Source organism: Metopolophium dirhodum, chromosome 8 (genome assembly GCF_019925205.1).
Source record: "Metopolophium dirhodum isolate CAU chromosome 8, ASM1992520v1, whole genome shotgun sequence".
Lineage (NCBI taxonomy): Eukaryota > Metazoa > Arthropoda > Insecta > Hemiptera > Aphididae > Metopolophium > Metopolophium dirhodum.
The window spans coordinates 27,342,465-27,366,118 of NC_083567.1; the positions used below are offsets into that span (position 1 = coordinate 27,342,465).

The 23,654-nt window shown below is 30.1% G+C and overlaps 3 protein-coding genes across 5 annotated transcripts; 1 reads left to right on the forward strand and 2 right to left on the reverse strand.

The window, feature by feature from the left end:
• Positions 1–691: 691 nt before the first annotated feature.
• On the reverse strand, positions 692–8,835 carry LOC132950793 (mitochondrial import receptor subunit TOM70-like). 2 transcript variants are annotated; one of them, XM_061022358.1, is made up of 11 exons: positions 8,665–8,835; positions 8,211–8,569; positions 7,911–8,084; positions 7,631–7,838; positions 6,770–6,911; positions 6,317–6,533; positions 3,758–3,892; positions 3,459–3,683; positions 3,303–3,399; positions 3,093–3,216; positions 692–924 (listed from the first exon to the last, which is right to left on the reverse strand). In XM_061022358.1, the coding sequence occupies exons 2-11, from the start codon at positions 8,451–8,453 to the stop codon at positions 774–776; spliced, it is 1,716 nt and encodes a 571-aa protein (XP_060878341.1). In that variant the 5' UTR covers positions 8,454–8,569; positions 8,665–8,835; the 3' UTR covers positions 692–773. The 2 variants fall into 2 exon arrangements, with proteins under 2 accessions (XP_060878341.1, XP_060878340.1); XM_061022357.1 differs by having other exon boundaries at positions 8,211–8,835.
• A 1,564-nt stretch (positions 8,836–10,399) lies between these two features.
• Positions 10,400–22,843, reverse strand: LOC132951469 (short-chain specific acyl-CoA dehydrogenase, mitochondrial-like). The gene is made up of 9 exons (XM_061023293.1): positions 22,669–22,843; positions 13,356–13,552; positions 13,027–13,136; positions 12,756–12,904; positions 12,384–12,572; positions 11,673–11,816; positions 11,381–11,508; positions 11,164–11,259; positions 10,400–11,092 (listed from the first exon to the last, which is right to left on the reverse strand). The coding sequence occupies exons 1-9, from the start codon at positions 22,682–22,684 to the stop codon at positions 10,883–10,885; spliced, it is 1,239 nt and encodes a 412-aa protein (XP_060879276.1). The 5' UTR covers positions 22,685–22,843; the 3' UTR covers positions 10,400–10,882.
• On the forward strand, positions 15,599–22,528 carry LOC132951468 (coiled-coil domain-containing protein 63-like). Of its 2 annotated transcripts, XM_061023292.1 has the most exons (7): positions 15,601–15,751; positions 15,818–15,974; positions 17,899–18,217; positions 18,285–18,466; positions 18,642–18,778; positions 19,343–19,563; positions 21,043–22,528. In XM_061023292.1, exons 2-7 carry the CDS (start codon positions 15,826–15,828, stop codon positions 21,445–21,447), a joined length of 1,413 nt encoding a protein of 470 aa, XP_060879275.1. In that variant the 5' UTR covers positions 15,601–15,751; positions 15,818–15,825; the 3' UTR covers positions 21,448–22,528. The 2 variants fall into 2 exon arrangements, with proteins under 2 accessions (XP_060879273.1, XP_060879275.1); XM_061023290.1 differs by having other exon boundaries at positions 15,599–15,974; positions 21,043–22,527.
• Positions 22,844–23,654: the final 811 nt, after the last annotated feature.

Here is a 23,654-nt window from a genome sequence, read left to right on the forward strand (position 1 = left end):
ACTACAGAAAACGATTTTGGTAATTGATTAAAAAATTAAAAAAATATAAAAGCAGTTACCTTTGTACATGGAGCCTAATGAAACCTTCACCTAATTAATCTACACAAACCACTCCTCCTCACTAGTGACATATCTATGAGTGGATATGAGGGTTATATCCCCCCTTGAGACCAAAATTTGAACACAATACATGTATATAATATGTGTATACTGAATGTCTATTAAAAATTGTATATCCCCCCCCCCCTTTAAAAAATCCTAGATATGCTACTCCACCTACCCCCCCCCCCACCATACAAAGGTTAAGGGTTTATTGTTTGAGTGAAATAAAGAACACATAATATATAATACATACATTCAACTGTGAAATTTAATATTCACCAAGTTTATATAAAACTGTTAAAACTTTTTAAATATTTACATCTACATCACTATTCACTTGTCAATAGGTACCTACTCTATTATTATTAAGAATTCATAATAAGTTACGTTTATAAATTTACGGTAATGTGAAGATATCCCATGATAGATTTTACAAAATATTTAACTACAGAGTAGATACTCAAAATACTCAACAACATAATAAATATAATACAGCTATAACAATATAGTTATCAAAAAATGTATCATTATCTACATAAATAATTAAAGAAGTTTTATCACTGAATCATTAACAAATTAAAAACTAATATTCATTTAAAAAAAAACTAAATTTCTTTATTTTATTTAATAATGGTTATAAAGAGGTAAAGATAAAATTATTTGGAAAATTATTATAGTTGAGGCGTTAATCCCAAACGCTTAACCACTGCTAATTGTGCCCTTGCTGAATCTCTCAACGAAAATATGTGTAACAGTTCCTTTTCAGACTTGGACAAAGGTACAGCTTTTTCTAAACATTCAACAGCTTCTTCTAATTTTCCTCTGCAACAGTAACCACAAATTACTATATAATTGTTATATATATAGATAATATATAAACAATGGGTAAACTTTTACAATACAAGTAGTAAATAATTTATAAAAATAATATATAATGTTGACAAGAATCAAAATTATAATCAATAGTGTGTTATCTACTATTATATGATCATGGAGTGAATTAGATAGATTGATCACAGAAGAAATAGTTTATCATGTTTGAAAAATAATCAAAAAAATAATTACTAATAAGAAGAGAGTAATATTGTATTAAAATTCATGTTAGTAGATCAATAATAATTATGCTAGCCGTCAAAATGTTTCCTACTTGGAATTATATGTCGTTCTGTACGCTACCTAGACATATAATTTACTAAATAATTTTATTAACAAATTCTTACTTTAGTTTATAATTAATACTCAATTAAAGTTACAATAAGGTACGTCAATAACAAACAGCTTCTAAATGGTTCTAGCAAACAAGTACCCAGCCTTGATCTATATTATATTCAAGTTAAGAAACACAGTCGGTGACCGACTTGTGCGCAGGAGTAATACTACACAGCAGGTGAATAGATGAACACACCTGGTGCAGGTGACAAAACAGGTATTTCCTGACTGCCACCATTGAAGTCTGGTTTCCGCTGACTGTGATTCTTAAGAGGACGTGATACCGCATATTATGTTGTCTCCGTCTTACAAGTGCATAACATAGCAAATTGTATGCTCAGCAGAATAGCTCCGTTAATTTAAAAATTAGAGTGATTGACCTCTTATAAAATCTAAAGGTAAGATTATTATCTAGGCAACCTCATAGGCTTTTTATTATATTTTAATTTTAAAGCGGTTTATGGTATTTTAAGATGTACAAACAATTAACAATTATAAAATGCTCATAACTTGCTTTATAATTAAAATATAATAATACCTTTAGATTTTAGAAGAGGTCAATTCACTCTAATTTTTATACTAATGGAGCTACACGTGTTCTACTGAGCGTAAAATTGTCTAAGTTACGCTCTTGTAAGACGGAGACAACACATGCGGGTATCACATTCTCTTAACTTGAACAACGTATATGTGACGATAAAAAAATTGATTTTTATTCCGTGATCTATGCGAGATGGTTTTGAATACTAAGTCAAAGTAAATTTTTGATTTAAACTGTTTAAAAAAATTGATTTTTATTCCGTGATCTATGCGAGATGGTTTTGAATACTAAGTCAAAGTAAATTTTTGATTTAAACTGTTCAAATAACTGTAAAGAAAAATGCATAGTGATTTTTGCAAGAATATGAAAATACGGTATAAACAAAATATGTTTTTCCATGTAAATTAAAAAGTAATAATTAATGATTTCTAACAAATTTTTTACCTCAATGTCTTAACCCTAAATTACACGTATTAAAAATATTCACAAAATTATATGCACACCGTGTTTTTTGACCGCATATTGAAATATTTCAATTAAAACTCGTTAAATTAATTAATAATTATTATTACAATCAATATCAGTTAATTGGCCAGTAATTATTAGAAAATACAGTTTTAAAAATAACAATTGAGTTTTCATAAAATTAAATTATTTATTAATGTCAATCTACCGCACTACGTCTTTTAGACGGTATTTTTAATAGGTAATGAACTTAGAACACTTATATATTACTAACATCAAATTGTATAAAATTGGGAATCTCGTGTAAATTTAGTTTATTGCCTAGTTAAAAGGTGTTTAGGTTAGATTCCGTAAATATTTTGAATTCTTGAAACAATGAACAAATATCTGAAAGCCTGGTCTTTTAGACCGTAAAGCATGTGCTCTAGGGTTAAAAACATAAGTTTTCTGCAGATTGCCAAAAACAAATCCAAACAATTTTAGTAAGTTATTGATTTCCAGAAAAATTTATAACAATTTTATGATACATACACTTTTAAAGTGTAAAAATGTTATGTTTTTTTTTATTTTATTTTATTTATACCTTGAGCCAGTTTTTAGTAATAATGTTTGTAGGCAGTTAAAAAAAGGAAACATAATAGGTATTATACCTTCGAATCTATTGTAGGTAGAATATTAAACTATTGCCTCATAATTACGCATGGTACCTCACATTCTTTTTTTATATATTATTAAAATTATATATAAATCAGCATAATTTGTAGTAATATCTTACGTTTGAATATAAAGTGTTCCCAATGTTTCATACGCATAGTCACATTTCGGGTCAACTTTTATTGCCTGTTGGAGGAAGGTGAATGCTTCACTGATCGAACTTTTCCATGATAATACAACCAAAGCTAAACAATTGTGTACATTTTTACAGTTGGCATTACATATTTTATAATGATATTCAAAGATTTTAAAAACATAAAAATTGAAAAACCTCTGTGTACTAATAAAGTAGCATTTTCTGGATAAATTTCATACACTTTTTTGAATAACGAATCTGCTTCTTCATATGCTCCTTTTTCTGTCAATGCCTTTAAATACATTTAAAAATTGCTTAATATACTGAAAAAAAAGAACAATTGATTTTTACCTGTGCATATAGGGTGTAGCTTTCAGCATAGTCTGGGTATTTAATAATAAATCCTTTTAACTTGTTTAAAAATTTTTCAGTGTCCAATTCATTTGATGTGTGTTTTGCATGAAGATATTGAGCGTAACAACATTGAACATTTGATAAAATAAATTTAGGATTCAATTCCACTGCCCGTTTAAATTCTTCAACTGCTTTCTCGCTATTCATTTCTAGTAAATAAATCTAAAAAAAACATATTCTTCTCATATGTATCTATCATAAATTTATCCCTAATTTAATTTTATAATAATTATTACTTGAGCTCGATGGTGAAATACTTCGGAACTGTTGGGATCAATATTTTCTGCACGTTTTAAATCTTCAAAAGATTTTTCCACTTGTTCTTGTTGATGGTAAACTGATGCTCGTTTGATTAAGGAATTAATAACCAACTATTAGCAAATAATATAACATTAGTATAATAATCCAGAGAATGTGTTATACTAATATAGGACATTATGTTACATTATTATGCAGCATTAAATATTATATGTTATTCATTATTCAGAGTTCAGACCTTACAAAGAAATACAAAATAATTTATTGATACCTTGTATTAAACTGTTTGGTTTATAAGTAAAAACTTTAGTTTCATAACAATTGATACTATCTATGTATACATATCATAATATGTCATATCTAAGTATTTAAAAATAATTTATTCCAATTTTAAGTCTCTTATAGCGAGTTTCATAAACAATCACTGTATATTTAATGATTCAATAGTGAACAAATGGTTCCTTAAATATTAAACAATTGTCCATAATTGTTTAATAAATAATCATCTAGTGATGCTTGGCATTTTTTATAATATTTTTAGTTATAACAAAATAACCATGTTGATTTAGGTAATTATAGTTAAGAAAAGGTATATTCTACTATTTTTTTGTGGTTTCTCTATTATTTTGAAAAAGATAAGTGAAACTTTAGTTCACGTGAATAGAACATACTATAGATTATACTCATGTGTTTTTTCCTTTTACAAATGTATAACATTGAAAGTTTACATTCAGGAGAACCAATTTTTTATTGTTAGTTTTAAGTAAATTTACCTACTATCAAACTTAAAGGAAAAAATATTATCTACAGCATATCCAGGCTTTTAATTGATATTTTAATTTCAAAGTGGGTTATAACAAGGTAAAATACTACAATTTTAAGATACTAACTTGCTTCAATAAAATATCGATAAAAACTTGAAAGATGTCCTGCATAATATTCCTATCTTTATAAACTTGACTATAGGTAAATTAATCTAATAATACAAAATTGATTCTACCTAACACAAATTTGCTATGTTGTACATTTATAAAACGTGAGGTACAAAGACGTCCTATTAACATAAATAGGACATAAATGTATACAATTTCTAAGCATTATATAAGTTTGTAACACTCCTTTGTAGAGTACAAATACTAACATACTAATCAAAGAAAATTTTAATGTATAATCAATTGGTTTTTTTTTTTATTTTACTCATTATTTCAAATAGAAAAATGTGGCATTTAATTACTTAATGTGTATAAACATTTTATATTCAATTATATCAATCTAAAGATTATCTGGGTAATTTATCAATTATATTTGTAATTTTATTAACTAATATTAGTTAACCTTACCTAACTAACTAATGTTAATCTTTACATCACCGTAAGTCAATTTATTAATTAGACTTTATCACGGATTATTGTGGTTATTTCGTGTATCAAGTGCTTGATTAAATTAATGCTTTTAATGGGGATATAGAAATTCGTATTTACATTTTGTATACACGTATTTGACTGATCGGTTTTATTGATCAATTAAGTGATTATTATTCGATTCTAAAAATAACCAATCACCTAAAAAATCAATATATATTATTTAATTAAACAAATATCTGATTAATTGATACTTATCAACAAACTTATAATAGATAATCAATAGGGCTCAGATGAAATGCTCTAAAAATATCGAAAAATGTCCTTCCAAAAAAAGCATTTATGACCTAAAACTATTAAAAACATATTCCCCGGAAGTCAGAACTGATCCAAGATTTCTTCAGAAATCAAAGCTAATTAGTAAATCATTTTATTTAACCTTGTGGAGTAGCGAAATATATACCACCGATTAATATGTACATGTCTTGTTAAGAGAGAGCCAAAAATATTTTAGACCTCAAAATTCAGTCTGCACACCTATGACATAAAATAACATAATATTGAATTTAATATTGACAATGATATTATGAAATATTTTTATATCTGTCAACGTTTTCATAGTAGGCACCTAAATGTGATCTCATAAGTTCTCCTACCCAATTCCCAAGTAAAAATATCTTTTTGTGTCCGAATGTGTTACGGCCATTGTTTTTACTAATAATCAGTATACACCTGTTGAAAAATTGCCATATAGGTGCTCTTTTTAATTGGTTTAACATTGAAAATATTAATGTTATTTTTGCGTTTATCAGATAATAAAACCATAGTTTTAAACAACAACTAGATAGCCATCGCCGTCTTATCATCGAAGTCAGCCGCCTTAGCAAGCATATAAGTATATATGTAAAATAAATATTAACATTGTCTACTTTATAAATGGCGGTCGACTCAACATTGGTCACAACTGTAGTATAAAGACGGCTATCTAGTTGCTGTATATGTCTATGAATAAAACAGTTGCCGTTTTTTTCTGGGCTGATCAAAACATTTGCCATTTGCCTGTTGGGGGCCCTATTTTTCAAATCGTGGAATGAAAGCCAGTACGACACTGTTTGTGTATATACATAATACAACTATCACCAAACACACATCACTAAATACAGTTTATTGTTATACCTTGTTTGGAACTCCTGATGATTCTATGACAGTAGTGAGATGTTCAACCCCAGTTGCATAGTTACCACGTAGTATTGAAAAAGTAGCAAGCAGATTTAATGCCAAAGTTCGACGAATTAAACTATTATCAGTCTTATTCAATTCTTCTTTACAAGCATCCTCAATTTGTTCATAGTTCTTATTGTTGATACATTTTAATGCCAATTCCAAACCAGTACTAAATAAGTACAACAAAAAACAAACATTAAAAATTGTATTATGAGTTGTAACACATTTTATTATAAAGGCAATACAATATAAAAAATTATCATAATTCATAATTAAAAAAGAATAAAAATACCTCTGAATCATGTTTTTTTTTAATTACGCTTAATAAGTATTTTATTACAAAATAATAAATAATAGTAAAGGGAGAAAAGTTAATTGACTAAGATTAATTTAAAATCAACTCACTTGACTTCCGATTTCATTAATGTTTGTGGAAATTCATCATTAAAAGGATCTTCACTGAATGACTTCAAATAATTTTCAATGAATATTTTGGTGGGCAAATTGAAGGCATTGTGTTTTGTGTACTCTTCTAAGTTCTGCTTGCCTAAATGTACATTCAAATATCAATAAATCTATTGTCATTTAAACTTAACACAGTAAAATATATAACTAGTGTTTTATATTCCAAATATTTATATTACTGACATATTATCAGGCTTACCAAAAATTACAATTTCTAATTATATGGAATAAAGATTTTACGGGGGTCGAAGACTAGAAAAAAGAAGTCTAGACAAGTAAATAAGTTCTAGATCAGAAACCTGGTCAAAAACCAAATGTTCCACATGAAAAGGTAGATAAAGAGTATTCTTTCAATATCACTAAAACAATTTAAAATAATAATATTTTTTTTCTTAATAGTGATAAAAAAGATAACAATAATTGTTCGAGAGTTCTCATCTTGAAATTAGATTTCTCAACTACAAGCTATAACCTGCTCGGTTCTCCCTCGGTGGCCCCTGGGCAACCCTTGAATCTGCCACTGACCACTTAAAAGCTGGTGTAGCTACCTTTTAACTAAGATTATAGTCAGTGGTTCATGCCTAAACAAATCAGTTTTTAACAAACAATTTAACTTTATGAACGGATGAGTTTCTAAGAGTTATCTCTTATTACATAATGCAATCATATTATATCATTACAATCAATGATAATTTAAAAATAAATTGTACATAACATTTAGTTTTTAAACCATTTATATGACAATGCCTAAAATTCTAAAATATACTTATTTTAAGTATGATGCAGATCTTATAATCTTACCCAAACTTTTTATCACACTATCCGCAAACATAATATCTGGTTGATTTTTAAACTCGTCCAACATTACAACAGCTGTTATATCTTCTAGAGCAAGTTTAAAATTTCCCAATTCTGTAAGTGCTCTAGCTCTTCGGGATAATGCTTTTTTGTATGACGGTACTAACGCTAAGGCTTTGTCACAGTCAGCCACACAATTCTCATAATTGTTCTAAAAATAAATCAAAGAAATAATTTAATAAACTTCTTAGAAATAGGTAGTAATTTATTAATTATTCATTACCAATTTACTGTAGGCAGCAGCTCGGTTTTGATACAGAGTGGACAACAGTCCTTTCTCAGACAGAGGACACATTGACAAGGCTTGTGTGTAAAATGTAATGGCTGCATCATAGTTTTGTTTCGAGAACTCTGCATTTCCCTGTTTTTTAAATTCTTCAACTTGTTCAGAAGGAGTCTGCACGGATACAATCGATCAAAAATTAAATTTGTGATAATAATAATAACAAACATAATCGACTGTACAATATTTTGTGTTGTATATTTATAACAAAAGTGTAGGTAATAAGATGAATAGACCAACCGGTTTGTGAACTTTGACTGTATTGGAATCAATTCCGTTAGACACGAGTGGCTTTCGGTCGACATTATTACCGTCTATGTCATGTTTGGCTGTCGGTTCGTGAGATCGCCGGTTCTTATTATTCGATTTTGAGTAAAAATAATAAGTCGCCCCCAAGCCAACCGCAAAACACGGTACGCAGACGGCCAAACTGAACTTCCAGTTGGACAGGAAACTGAACGACGAATTTGTGGAATCAGACATTGCGTTGTTACTATGACACGACTTCCAGCGGACACCACTTGAATTATTCTACCACAATGAACACATGTTAAACGAATTTAAATTTATCAAGCAGCCACTGTCGTGCACACGGTGGTCTAAATTTTGGATAACAAAAGTAGGTAAAATTATATTAATTTCAGACAAAACAATAGTACAAACAATAATTATATGAACGAATAGAACAACATACAATCACGGCTATAATCGAGTACTGATGCCGCCGCGGCAATAATTATAAAGAAAATTTAATTGCGATTAGCGAAAGCAACAAATTATTAAAGAGCCGATGGCCCGAAGACGAAAATGTGTTAAGAGCCTGTGGTAGTGTGGTGGGCCGTGGCAAGTCGAGGCAAATAGCACCACAGCAGTGCGCCCTTATCAGCGGCGCGGAGCAATGATGTAATGTTGATAATGGAAACCTCACGTTCGATATAATTATACGGCATGGTTGGATCTCGTTGGTACTGGATTTAGCGGAGATTATATAAACGAGACGGTTTAATTTTGGCGCCAAACATCTGCCGTTCGAACTTAATGGAAATTGGAAACTTGTTTTAAACAGATACACCAACACCAAACCCTTACAAAAAAGAACACACTTAACTTAGGGTTCCCAACGGAAGCGATGGGCAAAATGTTCAAGACGAAAAATTTGATACATATTAGTTACGTATTGATTCGTGTCAGAAGGGTCCTTAGTCCTTACTCGTATACGATAATAATCGATACTATCGATGGCTCATCGCACAAGTGTTTACTATTCTACACTCGATTTTGCATCGACACGTAACTTTCGAAATACTTGAATTTCTCCCTTGAAAATGTAGAAGGTATTGTGATTATATGTGTTAATTTTACTATTCAACAACGTTCGTATGCAGAGGTTTATTATAAGTTATAACCTATATTATATCAGCCTCGTCATTTAAAAAAAAAAATATTATTTAAAAATATATACCAATTCATTCATACGTTAGTATATCTATGTTATGCCCTACAGCAAATTTAATTAAAATTTAAGCTTTGTTTTTTTTTTAATATTAAATATTAATAATCAGCAACGACAGCAACTACCTACCAACATTATTATTTACAGTCTTCGATGGTGTAGTTTCAAGTTTGATTTATATAATATGGTCACATGGATTATAATATATTAATATTATGAGAATATAAGATATTAATTTAACTAAGTTAATGATTTCTTTTATACAATCCGGCAATGAGTTGTATACTAACTATACTAAGGTAAGTTTATTTAATTTTTGGAGATGATAAATAAATAAGTTCTAGATTCTGAACAGAGCGATGAATGTATTAATTTTACAACAATTTGTGTTTTTTTATTTATTTTTTTTTTTATGGAAAAAACTATTAATTTAACTCAGTTTAAAAATCTACTAAATTATGTATAATAAAAAATTTGATTGAACTTTCAATGTAATGTACAATGTAGGATTGTAGCATGTAGGTTGTACCAACCTATTGGCTATTTTACTTTACATGATTATTAAATATTTAAACTACCTATACCATCGTGGCATCGTCCATCACATCCCAATTAATAATTAAACAAATATTAATTTTTTGATATCAAATAGCAATTCAAGGTATAATATAATATTATATAATATTATGTCTATCTAATCTACTAAAATATATTTATATTTTGTTTGGCAAAAAACAAGTTTAAAATACTATAATGTCACGCGTGTGTTAGACAAAAACAGAAAATCACGGTATCGAATCCCCTTAAACAAAAAAAGATGAGGGGCTGTGGTGAGGTGGTTAGCCGCAGCCACTAATGTGCCTATAGCTCACGGATGAATAACCGCCAGGATTTTTACTTTTTAGTGACGAACTGACAAATTCTCGCCCCACATAAAAAAAAATTACCAATTTAAGTGAAACAAAAACAATTAATATTATAACATAACCACAGATATTTATTATTTTTGATTATAATATAATAATACACATAAATTGGTTGTTCTCAAAACTCACAGTATTAAAACGTATACTCTTTTCTGGACGTTTTTAAAACGGATTATGCTTAAAACAATTACACAGTGGTCGTAGCAGTTGCTAGATGAACCAGTGTGACATATAATAGGAATTATTCATTATTTTTTTAAAGTTGTTTTGATGAATCGTTATACATATTATATGCCTCATAAAATTAAGAATTCATAGTTCATAATTTCATTGATTATATTCAAATGTATATTATAGGTACTTCATACCTACACTTATTAGGCATAGTAAATAATTATTGTACATTATATTACTATTGTATACTGCATAGCATAATATTTTATTTGACATTTAATATACATTTTTTTATTATTTACTTAAAAATTAAAACATATTATATTTATATAATATGTATAACATGAATTTATTCTTGTCTACACTCCATACTCTTTGAACACGTTGGCAGCGATCACTATCTTCTGAATCTCGGACGTTCCCTCGTAAATTTCCGTTATCCTGGCGTCGCGGTAATACCTCTCGGCCGGCATGTCCGACACGTAACCCATGCCACCCAACACCTGAATGCACTGGTGTGCGTTGTACGTGGCCGCCTCGGACGCCGCCAACTTGGCCATGGCGGCTTCCTGAAAATCGAAATATATTTTTGTTCCTATTCATAACCGAAACTGAATATAATATTAAAATAATATGTTACTTTCGCGTGCGACTTGTTCAAGTCTTTCAATTGAGCCGCACGCCACGTCAAAAGCCTGGCGCTCTCCACTCTCAACGCCATATCAGCGATTTTGTTCTGATGAAAAAAATATAAATACATATAGGTATGCCGTATGCACCTACGCGTATTTTACCGTCTTGACCACAGAGGACATATACCTATACAGTCCTGTATATTATATACGTTGCACACATACCTGTATCAATTGCAATTTGGCGATCGGCACTCCGAACGAGTTTCTTTTAGAAGCGTAATCGACAGCTAGCTCCAACGACGCTTGGGCGATACCACAAGCTTGGGCGGCGACTCCTATGCGGCCCGCGTCTGAAACCGATCAAAACTACCTATAAGAAATGATCGCATACTTATATCAATCTTTAAATTATAATTATTACTACTACCGCATATTATTTTCAAAGTTTATATTTCACACCGACCCAAGTTCTATATAAGGTAGATATTTTGATCTATAATAGTATAATACTAACCTAAAGTTATCATCGCGTAATTGAAACCCTTTCCCAGCTCGCCTAACACATTTTCTTCGGGAACGGGGCAGTCTTCGAATACCAAACCGCACGTCGACGATCCTCGTATGCCCAATTTGTCTTCTTTTTTCCCCACGAAAATCCCTGCAACAATATATAAATAAATATAGGGTACCTATGGATTATTATACAGATGGTAGGTCATAATACTATATGTATATAGACAGATAATATATTTACGAAAAATAACTATACAAACTAATTTGAATAGCTAAATCAGTAATCAATACCTATAAGTTTACCTAATAATCTACACTGTACAGTATACGGCCGCACTGACCATCATTTTTTTGCTACTGTGTATACGTTTCAGAGATACATCATATAACATAATATATAAAATACTAGTATACTACAATATAAGTCAATGACTTATACGTTACTCCTCGACACAGTAGCGTATCTAGGAATTTTTCATGGGGGGGGATATACAATTTTTAATAGACATTCAGTATAACTGTATAAGTACACATAGTATATATTCATATTATTATATACATGTTATATTGTGTACAAAATTTTGTCTCCAGGGGTTAGGGGGTTATGCCCCCATACCCCCTCCCAACCGTAGATACGCCACTGCCTCGACACATACATAATAAACATAATATATATAATTACATTTTTATATTGTTATTATCATTTAATTACCTGGGAAATCTTTTTTCAACAAAAAGCAACTAATCCCTTTGTGTTTTTTTGATTTATCAGTGGATGCGAAGAGGACTAATACTTTGGATTCGAAACCATTCGTAGTCCAGGATTTCGCTCCATTGATTATATAGTTGGAACCCTTTTTCGTAGCTTTTGTCGACACAGCACTAGCATCACTTCCTAGCCCTTTAAAATGTATTGAAATATTGTTTTGTAATGACTTCAGAATATTATACAACAAAAATATTTCCAAAAACGTTCGATTTCCAAGAAAATAATTGTTTACACCGAAAAGAATCGGCCTATATAATATCATATATAAATATTTAATTTTTTTTTGTGGAAAAAATCTATTATAGTAATACGTACCTGGCTCACTCAAAGAAAATGAACCTATTTGTTTCCCATCCGTAAATGGTCGTAGGAATTCTTCTTTCTGTTTATCGTTACCGAAATTGTTTATGGCATTGACGTAAATATTATGTACGGCCATTATAGTACCAGCCGAAGCACAGCATCTGGAAATACAAATCGAAAACGCCAGATTCAGTCGGTTTGCCAGGGTATTACCATCATGTAATTGTTAATTTAACACGTATGTTTTATTATTTTTCAATTGTCATTAAAGTTTTGTTTTTACCTAGAAATCTGTTCCATGGCAATAGCGTAAGATAAATAATCAAGACCCGCCCCTCCAACATTTTCGGGAATACAAACAGCCATAAGGCCTAATTTGCCCATTTCTTCGATCTATATTAAGAACGCAAACATTTCTTGTCCAATAAATCATTACAAACAAAACATTTATTTTTTTTACATAATTACGATGATTTTAAATTATAAATTATAAATTATAATAATTATTATTATATGCTGCTGCAAGTCAGATAATTAAACCAAAAGCTTATAGTTTTATTCTAGTAATAATATTATATTTTATACTTAATTCTTAATTCCAATAGTATCTACCTGTTTTTTAGGGAACAAATGTTCACGATCAGTTTTTGCAGCTATAGGTTTCAGTTCTCCTTCAGCAAAATCCCTGCATGTTTTGTACAACATTTGATGTGTTTCTGACAGTAACGCCAATGATGCTATCCCTTTTCCTTCCTGGTTTTTGGAAATCCATTTTAGTATGGTATTAGGACACAATTTATTACTTATTCCTAAAAAAACATAACTTATTAAAATATAGAATAAAAGTCATAATGTAATGAAGCACCTATATTGAACAATATATTATTTAATATTATGTAAATAATAATAAATTACCGTAACAATTGTATTACAATGAAACCTGTCTTAACTCTTAACGAACAAAGAGGTATATATAGGTAGTAAAATATTTAATAATGCCCCCGTAAGAAGATAGATACGGGTATTCCGAAGTTCCTGACTATAAAGGACAATTTTGATGGTCCCGTGATGTCTGTCCATATTAAACACAAATTTCACTGTATATATAAATAAATACAATAAACTACAGTAAAACATAAAACATGAATTTATGTATACTATATTTTACACTTATACAAAGCAATTACATTTTATTAATTGACAATTTAGTATACCTACTCAGTGGCGGCTCGTGGTGTTAAAAATAGGTGGTGCACAAAATAATAACTAATACGGATTTAGTATGATGTAACATGTTTTTACTTGTATTTTTAAATAATGTATCTTATTAATAATATGTATGTCATTTATTTATCATAACTTAATTATAATTTTAATTTAAATTTTTAGTTAAATATTTGTCTTGTATGTAAAGTCGAGTCTTTTCTTTTTAGATTCAGCAAAAAAGTCAATAACTTGCTGTCACAGTGCTGTGGACCGATTGATGTGTGCATTTTGCATAGCTGTTTTTACTTTAGGAGCAATAATATGTTCACGACATAATAGTTCTTTATCGAAAAATATTTTTGAATAATTTTTTTTTAATAGAACACCGATATTTTTCAAAAAAATTTACAATGGTTAAGTTTTAAAAAAATAAAAATATTATTTTGATAAAATGGCATGTGGTGCACTTGCACTTGCGCACCTACGCAGGAGCCGCCACTGTACTTACTAAGGTTATAAGGATAACTCAAATAGCTGGTATTAAAAAAAAAAATTATCAATTATTTGTTGTCTTGACAAATTGCGAACAATATTTACTCAGATCATCTGTATTATTTGGGATGTGTAATTCGTATTAAATGTTAATATCGATACGAATTATAATTTTAAAATGTTTATTCAAGGTTAGATAGGTACTAGGTAGTACATTGTTTACCATATTTAATATAATATAGATACCTACATTTATAAATAATAAATATTATTTAGTATTTTTACGAGCACTTACATTTTAAAAATGTAATATAATTCATATCAACAATATAATAAACTGAGACATGCCATAGAGAATATGAAAGGCACTTACACTCCGAGAGGTTGAGTTAGATTATCTAGAGACTTATAAATACGGTGATAATTATATTATAAAATTAAACAGATACCTTATATAATATTATAATTTTAAAATTAATTTTCTGATATACCTATTACCTACCCACTATAAATTAATAACAATAAATATTCTACTATTGTCATAAACTTTGGCACGTTTAAAGACTTGACCCTAAATGCTAAATCTCAATAAATATAATCAGTCAGCGTTTGAAGTTTCTATATGGTTATTGGTTAAGTAATTATTTATGAATCATAAATATTCATAAGAACTTATATATACACTTTGGTCGAGTGTAATTCCACAAAACACACATTTTTAAAAAAAAGTTACAAAATGAAATACCTAACAGTGTTTTGTATGAATATTTATAAATGTATAGGTAATTTGTTAACATATAGGTATACTCATTTAAAATGTTTATTAAACCACCCTATCGAACCCTTATATATACAATTTACAACAATGATTCAACTTTCAACTAGTAGCGTGCAGTGTTAAGTATTCTGAAATCGATACACGCACATACGCATTCACACAGAAACAGAAGATAAGAAGAAAAAAATTAATTTTAAATACCTAATGGCTAATGGATTTATCTGCCACCAATATAATGACAATATGACATAATATAGTCTATGTGTATATTATAATATATATATGTGTGTGTGCATGTATCAGTGTATCACGTGGATCTAGCAGTGCTTTTTTATTTCGTAAAAATGAATACAATTAGATGAATAAAATTAGATACAACCACGATATGGACTTTAGTACTTATTACATATTATAATATCGTTTAAATATTGTACTCATTGCTGCGCTTGTGAATTGTGATTTCGCACGTCACCTAGTTACCTTAAAATTTCGTTTTTTCGATAACACGCGATACCGGCGAGCTGTTTGTCGTGTATGTAACAACGTTTATCGCTCAATCCATTTGATAGCCTTAAATCATTCGGTCGTACATTACAAGTTTTAGCAATGGACAACAACATAAATGGAGACGTCGAAGACAATGGAAGCGATCTTCTTGCCGAAGAGTTGGCAAAACTCCAACGACAGTACATGCTTATGGAGAGCAACAAAAAAGCGTATACCGAAGAAATGGGCAGTCATTTGGCCAAACAGAAGTAAGTCTAATAATAAATAAATATAAATATCATGAATCAAAAATCAAAAATCAAAAATCAAAAATAGGTATAATTTATAGTTTAAACCTACATAAAAATATGTAATATTATGCATTATTTTACTGTTATAATATGTATTATTCAGACATTATAATATTAGAATTATTTAATGATTAAATAGTTAATGGATTTTGTGAAAAATCTTAAAAAAGCCTCCGTTAATTTAGGTAAGGTATAACACAGTTGTTTAATGTTAAATATTATTAATAAAACAAATGTAATTTTAGATTCTGAGCGAAGAGATGAATGTATTGATTTTACAATGATATGTGTTTTTTTTTTTTTTTTATATTTGTGTCTGTCATCACCTTTTAGGACAGTAAAAGTGCTTGGATTTTCTTCAACAGTAACTTTTCTGATAGGAAAGTGAATCTAGTTGGTACTTTGGGGGGACAAAAGTAAAAATTTCCCAGTAGTTTTCAAAAACGACGTGAAAAACAAAAGAAAAATTAAGGAAAAACGGGAATTTTTACGCGAAATCTGTTTTCGAGAAAATCGATTTTGGTTTTTGGTGTAACTATAAAACAAATGACCGTAGGGACATGAAATTTTGACTGCATTTTTATATTAGCATTTTCTATACACCATAAAATTTTGAAAATATTTTGACTCTTTTTGAGCTGTTTACGGACATTGTCAGTTTTCAAATTTTTAAGTTTTTTTTTCTATAAATATCAATAAAATTTTATCTGTTGAGTAAAAATACTTGAAAATTTAATTGAAGGCTCCTAGGTTATTGTTTCAAAGGCAGATGAAAAAAATTAAAAATCCTTCGTTACAGTTTTTATTTATAAGCATTTAAAGTTCATATCTTGTCAAAATACGGAAAAATCACGAAAATTAGGAAATTATTTTGAGTTGAGAATTCATAAAAATTTTTCTTTTTAAATCTAAGATTTTAAAATGTAATATAAGATTACTCATGAGTTTGTCTACCTTTATCAAAAAAAAAAATGTCTACAAGAAACTTAAATTAAATTTTTATGAGCGTCTGAAATTTATATTTTTACAACATTTAATATTCACTCGATTTCTCATGTAACAATTTTCTTATTTTATTGTAACTAAAAAAAGGAATGACTGTAGATATTTGAAAATTTCACTGAATATTTATATTAGCATTATTCTATACACCATAAGATTTTGAAAATATTTTGACTCTTTTTGAGCTGTTTACGGACATTGTCAGTTTTAAATTTTTTTAGTTTTTTTTTCTATAAATTAATAAATTTTATTTGTTGGGTAAAAAAGCGTGAAAATTTAATATAAGGCTTCTGATATATCGTTCTAATAGCAGTTGAAAAATATTAAAAATACATAGGTAAAATTTTTTTTTATAATCATTTAAAGTTCAAATTTTGACAACATTTATCAAATTTATAATTTATTAATTATTTTGTAGTTAAAAATGTATAAAATGTTTAACTTTTATGGCTAAGGATTGAAAATTTAAAACACGGTTCCACGTAAATAGGTTATATATAAATTACTTTATTCACAATAATATCATCAAATATACTTGGTAATATCATAGGCTGACTGACCGTTTTCGCTCAGAATCGTTTTTCTTATACAATGATATTATATCATTAAATTCAAATTTAACACCATCCATTACAGTGACCCACTTGTAACCTACTGTACAGCAGAGCGACATCCACTTATCCACCTTTTTTAAGATTTACTATTATTGCGTCATAACGCAATAATTATAATATAATATTGTGTATTATATGTTTTACTAAATAATATTCTATAAAATGACTAAAATTTACATACTGTTTATAAGGTTATAGCCTATAGGTATATTTATACGTTATAGGTAGGTACGTATACACTATGAACTGTATGTTAAACGTTTCAGAAAAATCATCTGCAGTTTGGAACAAGAAAAGGTAAATCTGGTGGAACACGTGAATATGACTAACAACAAACAAAAGGAAACCAATGATTTGCGTTTAAAAGAATGTTTGGTCGAAAAATGGAACGAGTACCTGTGCATTAACGATGAGCTGACAGATCAAAAAAAGTGCCACGACGACATCGAAAAGGAAATATTAAAAATTCAAAACGAACTCGACCTAATATTTAGACAAAGAGAACCCTCGGCGGGCAAATCAAAAAACAAAGTCGAATGCGATCTACAAAGACACGAAGAACTACTAGAGAACAAATTGCACGTGGTAAGTCTAGCGTATATATTATAGTGTACACGAAACTTCATCGATTGTGCGGGAAAACAAATTTCAGAAAACCGTCAAGTTCAATAAGGTTTTGACGGAGAACGCCCGTTTGAGAAACGAAATCGACAATTTGCTCGTGCAAAGGTCGCAGTTCAACGAAGCGTACAAGACTCTGACCGCGCGTTTGGACGACAGCAAACAGATAATGATGGACCTAATAGAAATGGCCACGACGGCGTACGAACAGAGGTAATATATATAATAAGGGTGGGCGTAAGTTGTTCGATTAAAACTCTCTTCTGAACTCTGCGCTGAAATGAAGAAGACAATATATTATTATCTTATAACATATTATATATAATTAGAAAATAGACAGAGTATTATACACTAATATTATAATAATATGTCATTATGCATTTTTTAGGGAAGATGCTCAAAACCGGTTGATCAACATGAGTGACGAAGACAAACAACAGATCGCTCTGCACAAAGCCGAAGTCAAAGAGTTGCAGAGGCAATACGACCGTGATTTAAAACTTCAAGATTTCTTGTCTATCAAAGGTATACTTACGCGCATATACGTTTTAATAAACAACATTAAATGCACACATCAGTAGCGGATATAATTCGTTTTCTCCGGAAAGGGGGGGGGGGGGGGAGAGTTATCCTTTAGGTTATAAATTGCACGATACCGATATCATATATTATTATAAATGAATAACGACTAGCGTTTAATCATTAAAAATACTAATGTTCGTTATTTGGTATAATACTTAGTACCTATATAGGTTATTCATATTATAATATATAATAATATTAATTTCATTAACCTACTTATTGAATCTGAACCTATTTTGGATTTAATATATTATATCTTAGTCAGAAGGTAATCGTTTGTCCATAGTTATTTAGGGTAATCTGGATTAATTTCGAATAAATCTAATTCAATTTGTTCCTAAATCAAAGTCAGATAAAAATTTTTACTCAAAAAATTCAGGACCCAATGTAGTCACTTTCGAATAATTTTAAAACGATATTGCAAATGTCTGACAATTTATCGACGTTGGCCACATCAATACGTCGTCACTAGTAAAAATACTAATAATATTTTTTTTTGTGAAATAGGACAACATCGCGTGCTCATGGATTTTGAACGTAAAGAAGAAGAGAAGAAACAAAACGAATTGGGAAATCGAAAGGAACAAGCAGAAAAATGGATAGACTTGATGGGGTGGCTGCAAATGTACGTGGGCGAGAGCAACATCGATAGGATTGTGGATCTGTTCGTCCGGCAGGAAGAGGAGAACTTCGCGCTGTTCACGTACATCAACGAGCTAAACAGCGAGGTATATAGTATATTATGATATATATAAATTATTATAAATTATTAATACGCCTTTTTTGAGTGTTCGGCCGTGAGATTTTATATTATGTACAATGTAGATTATATAGTAGGTATATTGGAAAATTATCTATCGTTATAGACGCAATATACCTACCTATTAGAAACTAAATACAAACAAAAAAACAAAAAAAAACAATAAATGTACGCTTTTCATAATAATATATTAATATATGAATATATATATATATATATTAAGTGTGAAATATGCATCGATTGATCATACTAGCTATACATCCCGACTTGACCCAAAGAAAATTTAACAATTAATATAAAATACTGCGTTATAATATCACTGTATCGCGGTGTAGGTACCGCACTTCAGATATTATTGCTCTTATTAGTATATATTTCCGAATTCCGAACGTGGTTCAAACTTCTCTCTAAGCTTTCCTAATATCTTTACTCTAAATCTCTTAAATTTTTGTAGAAATCGGTCAAGTATTATAATTTTTGAGTAATTGAGTTTCTATAGGTAACAAACTTATAGAAAAACCATTTTATAAAATATAAACTCTCATATTTCTTTTAAGATATAATTTGTTTATTCGAGGCACGTTTGTTTTTTTATAATTTTATCTACATCGTAATTCAAGGTCATAAATCCAACGAATTGAATATTTGATGATTTTTATCTCATCTGCCCGAGTGGCAACCATTAATAAACAAATAAAAATTTCGATTTCTATCGTGAATCTCAAAACCCTTGTATGAGCACCTCCATAAAATGTGGATTTTGGAAAATATTTTCATAGTGCACCCCTAATCCCCTATACATGGTGGTACGAAGGTTTTATGAACATATCAAGTCTCTATATAGCTATCATATAGTTTATGGTCTATGTTAATCAGTCAGTCGGTCAGGATACGTTTAGTTGTATATATATAGTCATACATATATATACACATCTAAATTGTCAGTCACTGCTTCGAATTATAGGAAATTAGAGTCTAATTATTAAGGCGTTAGAAAAAATGTTTATCATGGATACTCGTACTTATAAGTACATACAATTAATACTCGGGGACGAGGTGGCCGAGCGGTCTAACGCGACGGATTCGGCACAGCCGGTCCGAGTTCGATCCTCGACCATTGGGTGGCATTTTTCTCCGTGCAAGTCACGGTGTCCGGAGAACAAGTGCCGCCATCCCCCCACCCGGCCATGACAGATACCTACGGGTGCCCAATCAAAAATTCTGCCAAACAAAACACACACGTGTTCCTCCCCCTACCGACTTAATAACCTACAGTAAAACTAAAAATAGCTAATGGCCTCAGCTGCCGGGCTCAAAATCAATTAAAAAAAAAAAAAAAAATTAATACTCGTTTATAGTAAAATATAAGTACCTACATAATATTATGCATCTATACATATTATATAGATTTATATTCTAAAAATGACGCACGCACTGTTCATTTCAGGTAGACGACTTGCAGAAAGAAGTTGTGGTGCTAAAGGACCGAGTGCAAGAGCAGCGGGCTATTAACGAATCAAGAGCGTCAAAACAAGAGGAAAACATGAACGGACTTAGGACACATTTACAGCAGCTCGTCGACGACGCGGACCAAGAAGACGATCGAATAAAAACCGTACACACCGAGTTGACTGAACTCTTGAAATCTGTCGAGAAACTATTTCTGTCTGTCCACTGCGACCTTTCTCCGATGTACAAGATACTTGGTAAGATTCGTGATTCTTACTTGGTAAGACTCGTTTTACATCCACGTGTGTGGGGGGAGGGGGCAAACAAATGTATTGCGTTGGCAAAGCCCATTCCCCACAATTCTTTTTACATCTTACAAGATTTTTACGTCATATTTCGTTGACACATTGTCATTATACTTAAGCTTGTCTCGGGTAAGCTGAAGGCGTGGTGAAGAGTTCATCACCCCACCACCACATACTCATCTACAACAAAATGCATTATAGCACCAAATAAGAAACAATAAGGAAATAGTAGTAGCTAAAATCAAAAAGAAAATAATCACTAATGGATGATACCACAAATTAAAGTAATATTACATTGAGAGATATTAACCTATTATAAAGTTAAGAACATTATCTGTGTATTACTTATACGTTGATTTTTTACAATATTCCAATTTGTCTTTGATATAATGATCGTTTTTTATTGTTATACTAGCACTTCGTTGCCCGTAAAAAATTACAACTTTTGAAATAATTGTAACAGTTCATTTCTTTCTGAGTGCAACTCAGCCTCCCCCCTTGTATAAGCAATTCGATACTAGGCCAGATCGCGGACAATGTGCACAGTATATCAAGTAGGCAATGTGTGAAAATCTGATTTGATGCATGCTTGTAGGTACCTAATCTGTCCGACTAACCATAATGGCAACCAAATAATAAATACTAATTTCTACTAATTATTTCTCCTATAACCAATATTCAATAGCAACCATTTATAAACAAAAATTTTCCACTGTAAATCTCAAAATCCCCGTTTGAGCACCTCCGGGTGGACCTAGGAGGGTGAAAAATACTTAACAACCTATTCTGGGTGGGCTAGGGTGGCGGATGAGCAATCCCCGCTTGGGCCTGATGAAAATTTGGGCTGCGCTTGAATAAATTTAGGCCGATAACTCATAAATATTTTATTATTAGCCCAAAATTGGGCCACATTTTTTGTTTCCCAGGGCCCAATTTTAATTCACAGTCTGCTCCTGTAAGTATGGCTATAGCTTATGAGGGGTTAAGTAGTTTCTGATCAAGATCAGCGTAAAGATCGCGGCAGTACCTATGGCACCAGCCTCACTAAAAAATCAAGAAAATTCTATAGTTCTTAGGTTAGATGAGAATATACAATTATTTTCAAATATATGACGATTTAAATATAAAAGTATATTATTATACTATATTAATTGTTAGATAATATATTATATACGATCGACGGACTCTGAATATTTATAATAATTCGGACTTTTATGTTTGAATCGAATAAAAATACATAATATGTATCCTAATAATAAACAATACACACGTGACACTTCTGCTAAAGGACTTAAATAGGTAAGAAAAAAAATACTCACTAGTTGTAGAAAACATAACTATACGTATATTCCTAGTTCAGTTTCACGAGCATATAGACTATAGAGTATTAGGTTGTACGCGCACAACAGTTACGCGGCTATTCGGTTATGATACAAACTGACACTATGACGTGTAACTTATTATTGTCGATCGCTAATTTAATACAGTAATACAGTTCACCAGTCACTGCAGATTGTGATTGCCGATTGGTTTAAAGACACAATATACAAATTATGAAGGTCAATCTCGCCGTTAATTATGCATATATATATATTATATTATACCTTTATGTATACCTATAATATTTATAAGCTGATTATAGTAGATCCGTTCTAATTGGCTACTAAATATTATTATATTATACGCCCTGGTACAAAATATACGCGGTTTACGGGTATACTGTTCGTCCGTTCCGCCGTTCACGATTGTCAATAATTAGTGATTACCAATTTACCATACAGGTATTACAATTATAATATCACGGTCATATAAACTGGTATAATGCGAGCCGTGCCCATACCTAACACAATATTATAATGTACCTATGTATTGTATAAAGGTTATATAGGTACGTTACATCATATTGTGACATGTAGACACAATTAATGTAAAATGTTGTTGTATATTATGAATTATGATCTAATTGATAGGTACGCACGGGCCACAAAGTAACCACTATTCGTACAAGTTAATAGAAACCAAGTAGGTAGCTATAAACTACGAACAATATTATTTATTGTAACTGATATTATAACTGGTATTCGACTAGATAATTATTTGAACTTTGAGCTGATGAAATATTATTCACAAAAGCTGTTTTTTTTTTAACTACTTATAATATTAACTATATCACATAAACCTATCATATTATTATGAGAGAAATAGCGGTCCCGATTTTCTGTTATTTATAATAATATAATTTTGACAAATCTTCAGATATGATGCGAATAGTTTTGTTTTCTTCTGAATATATTATTTTAAATTA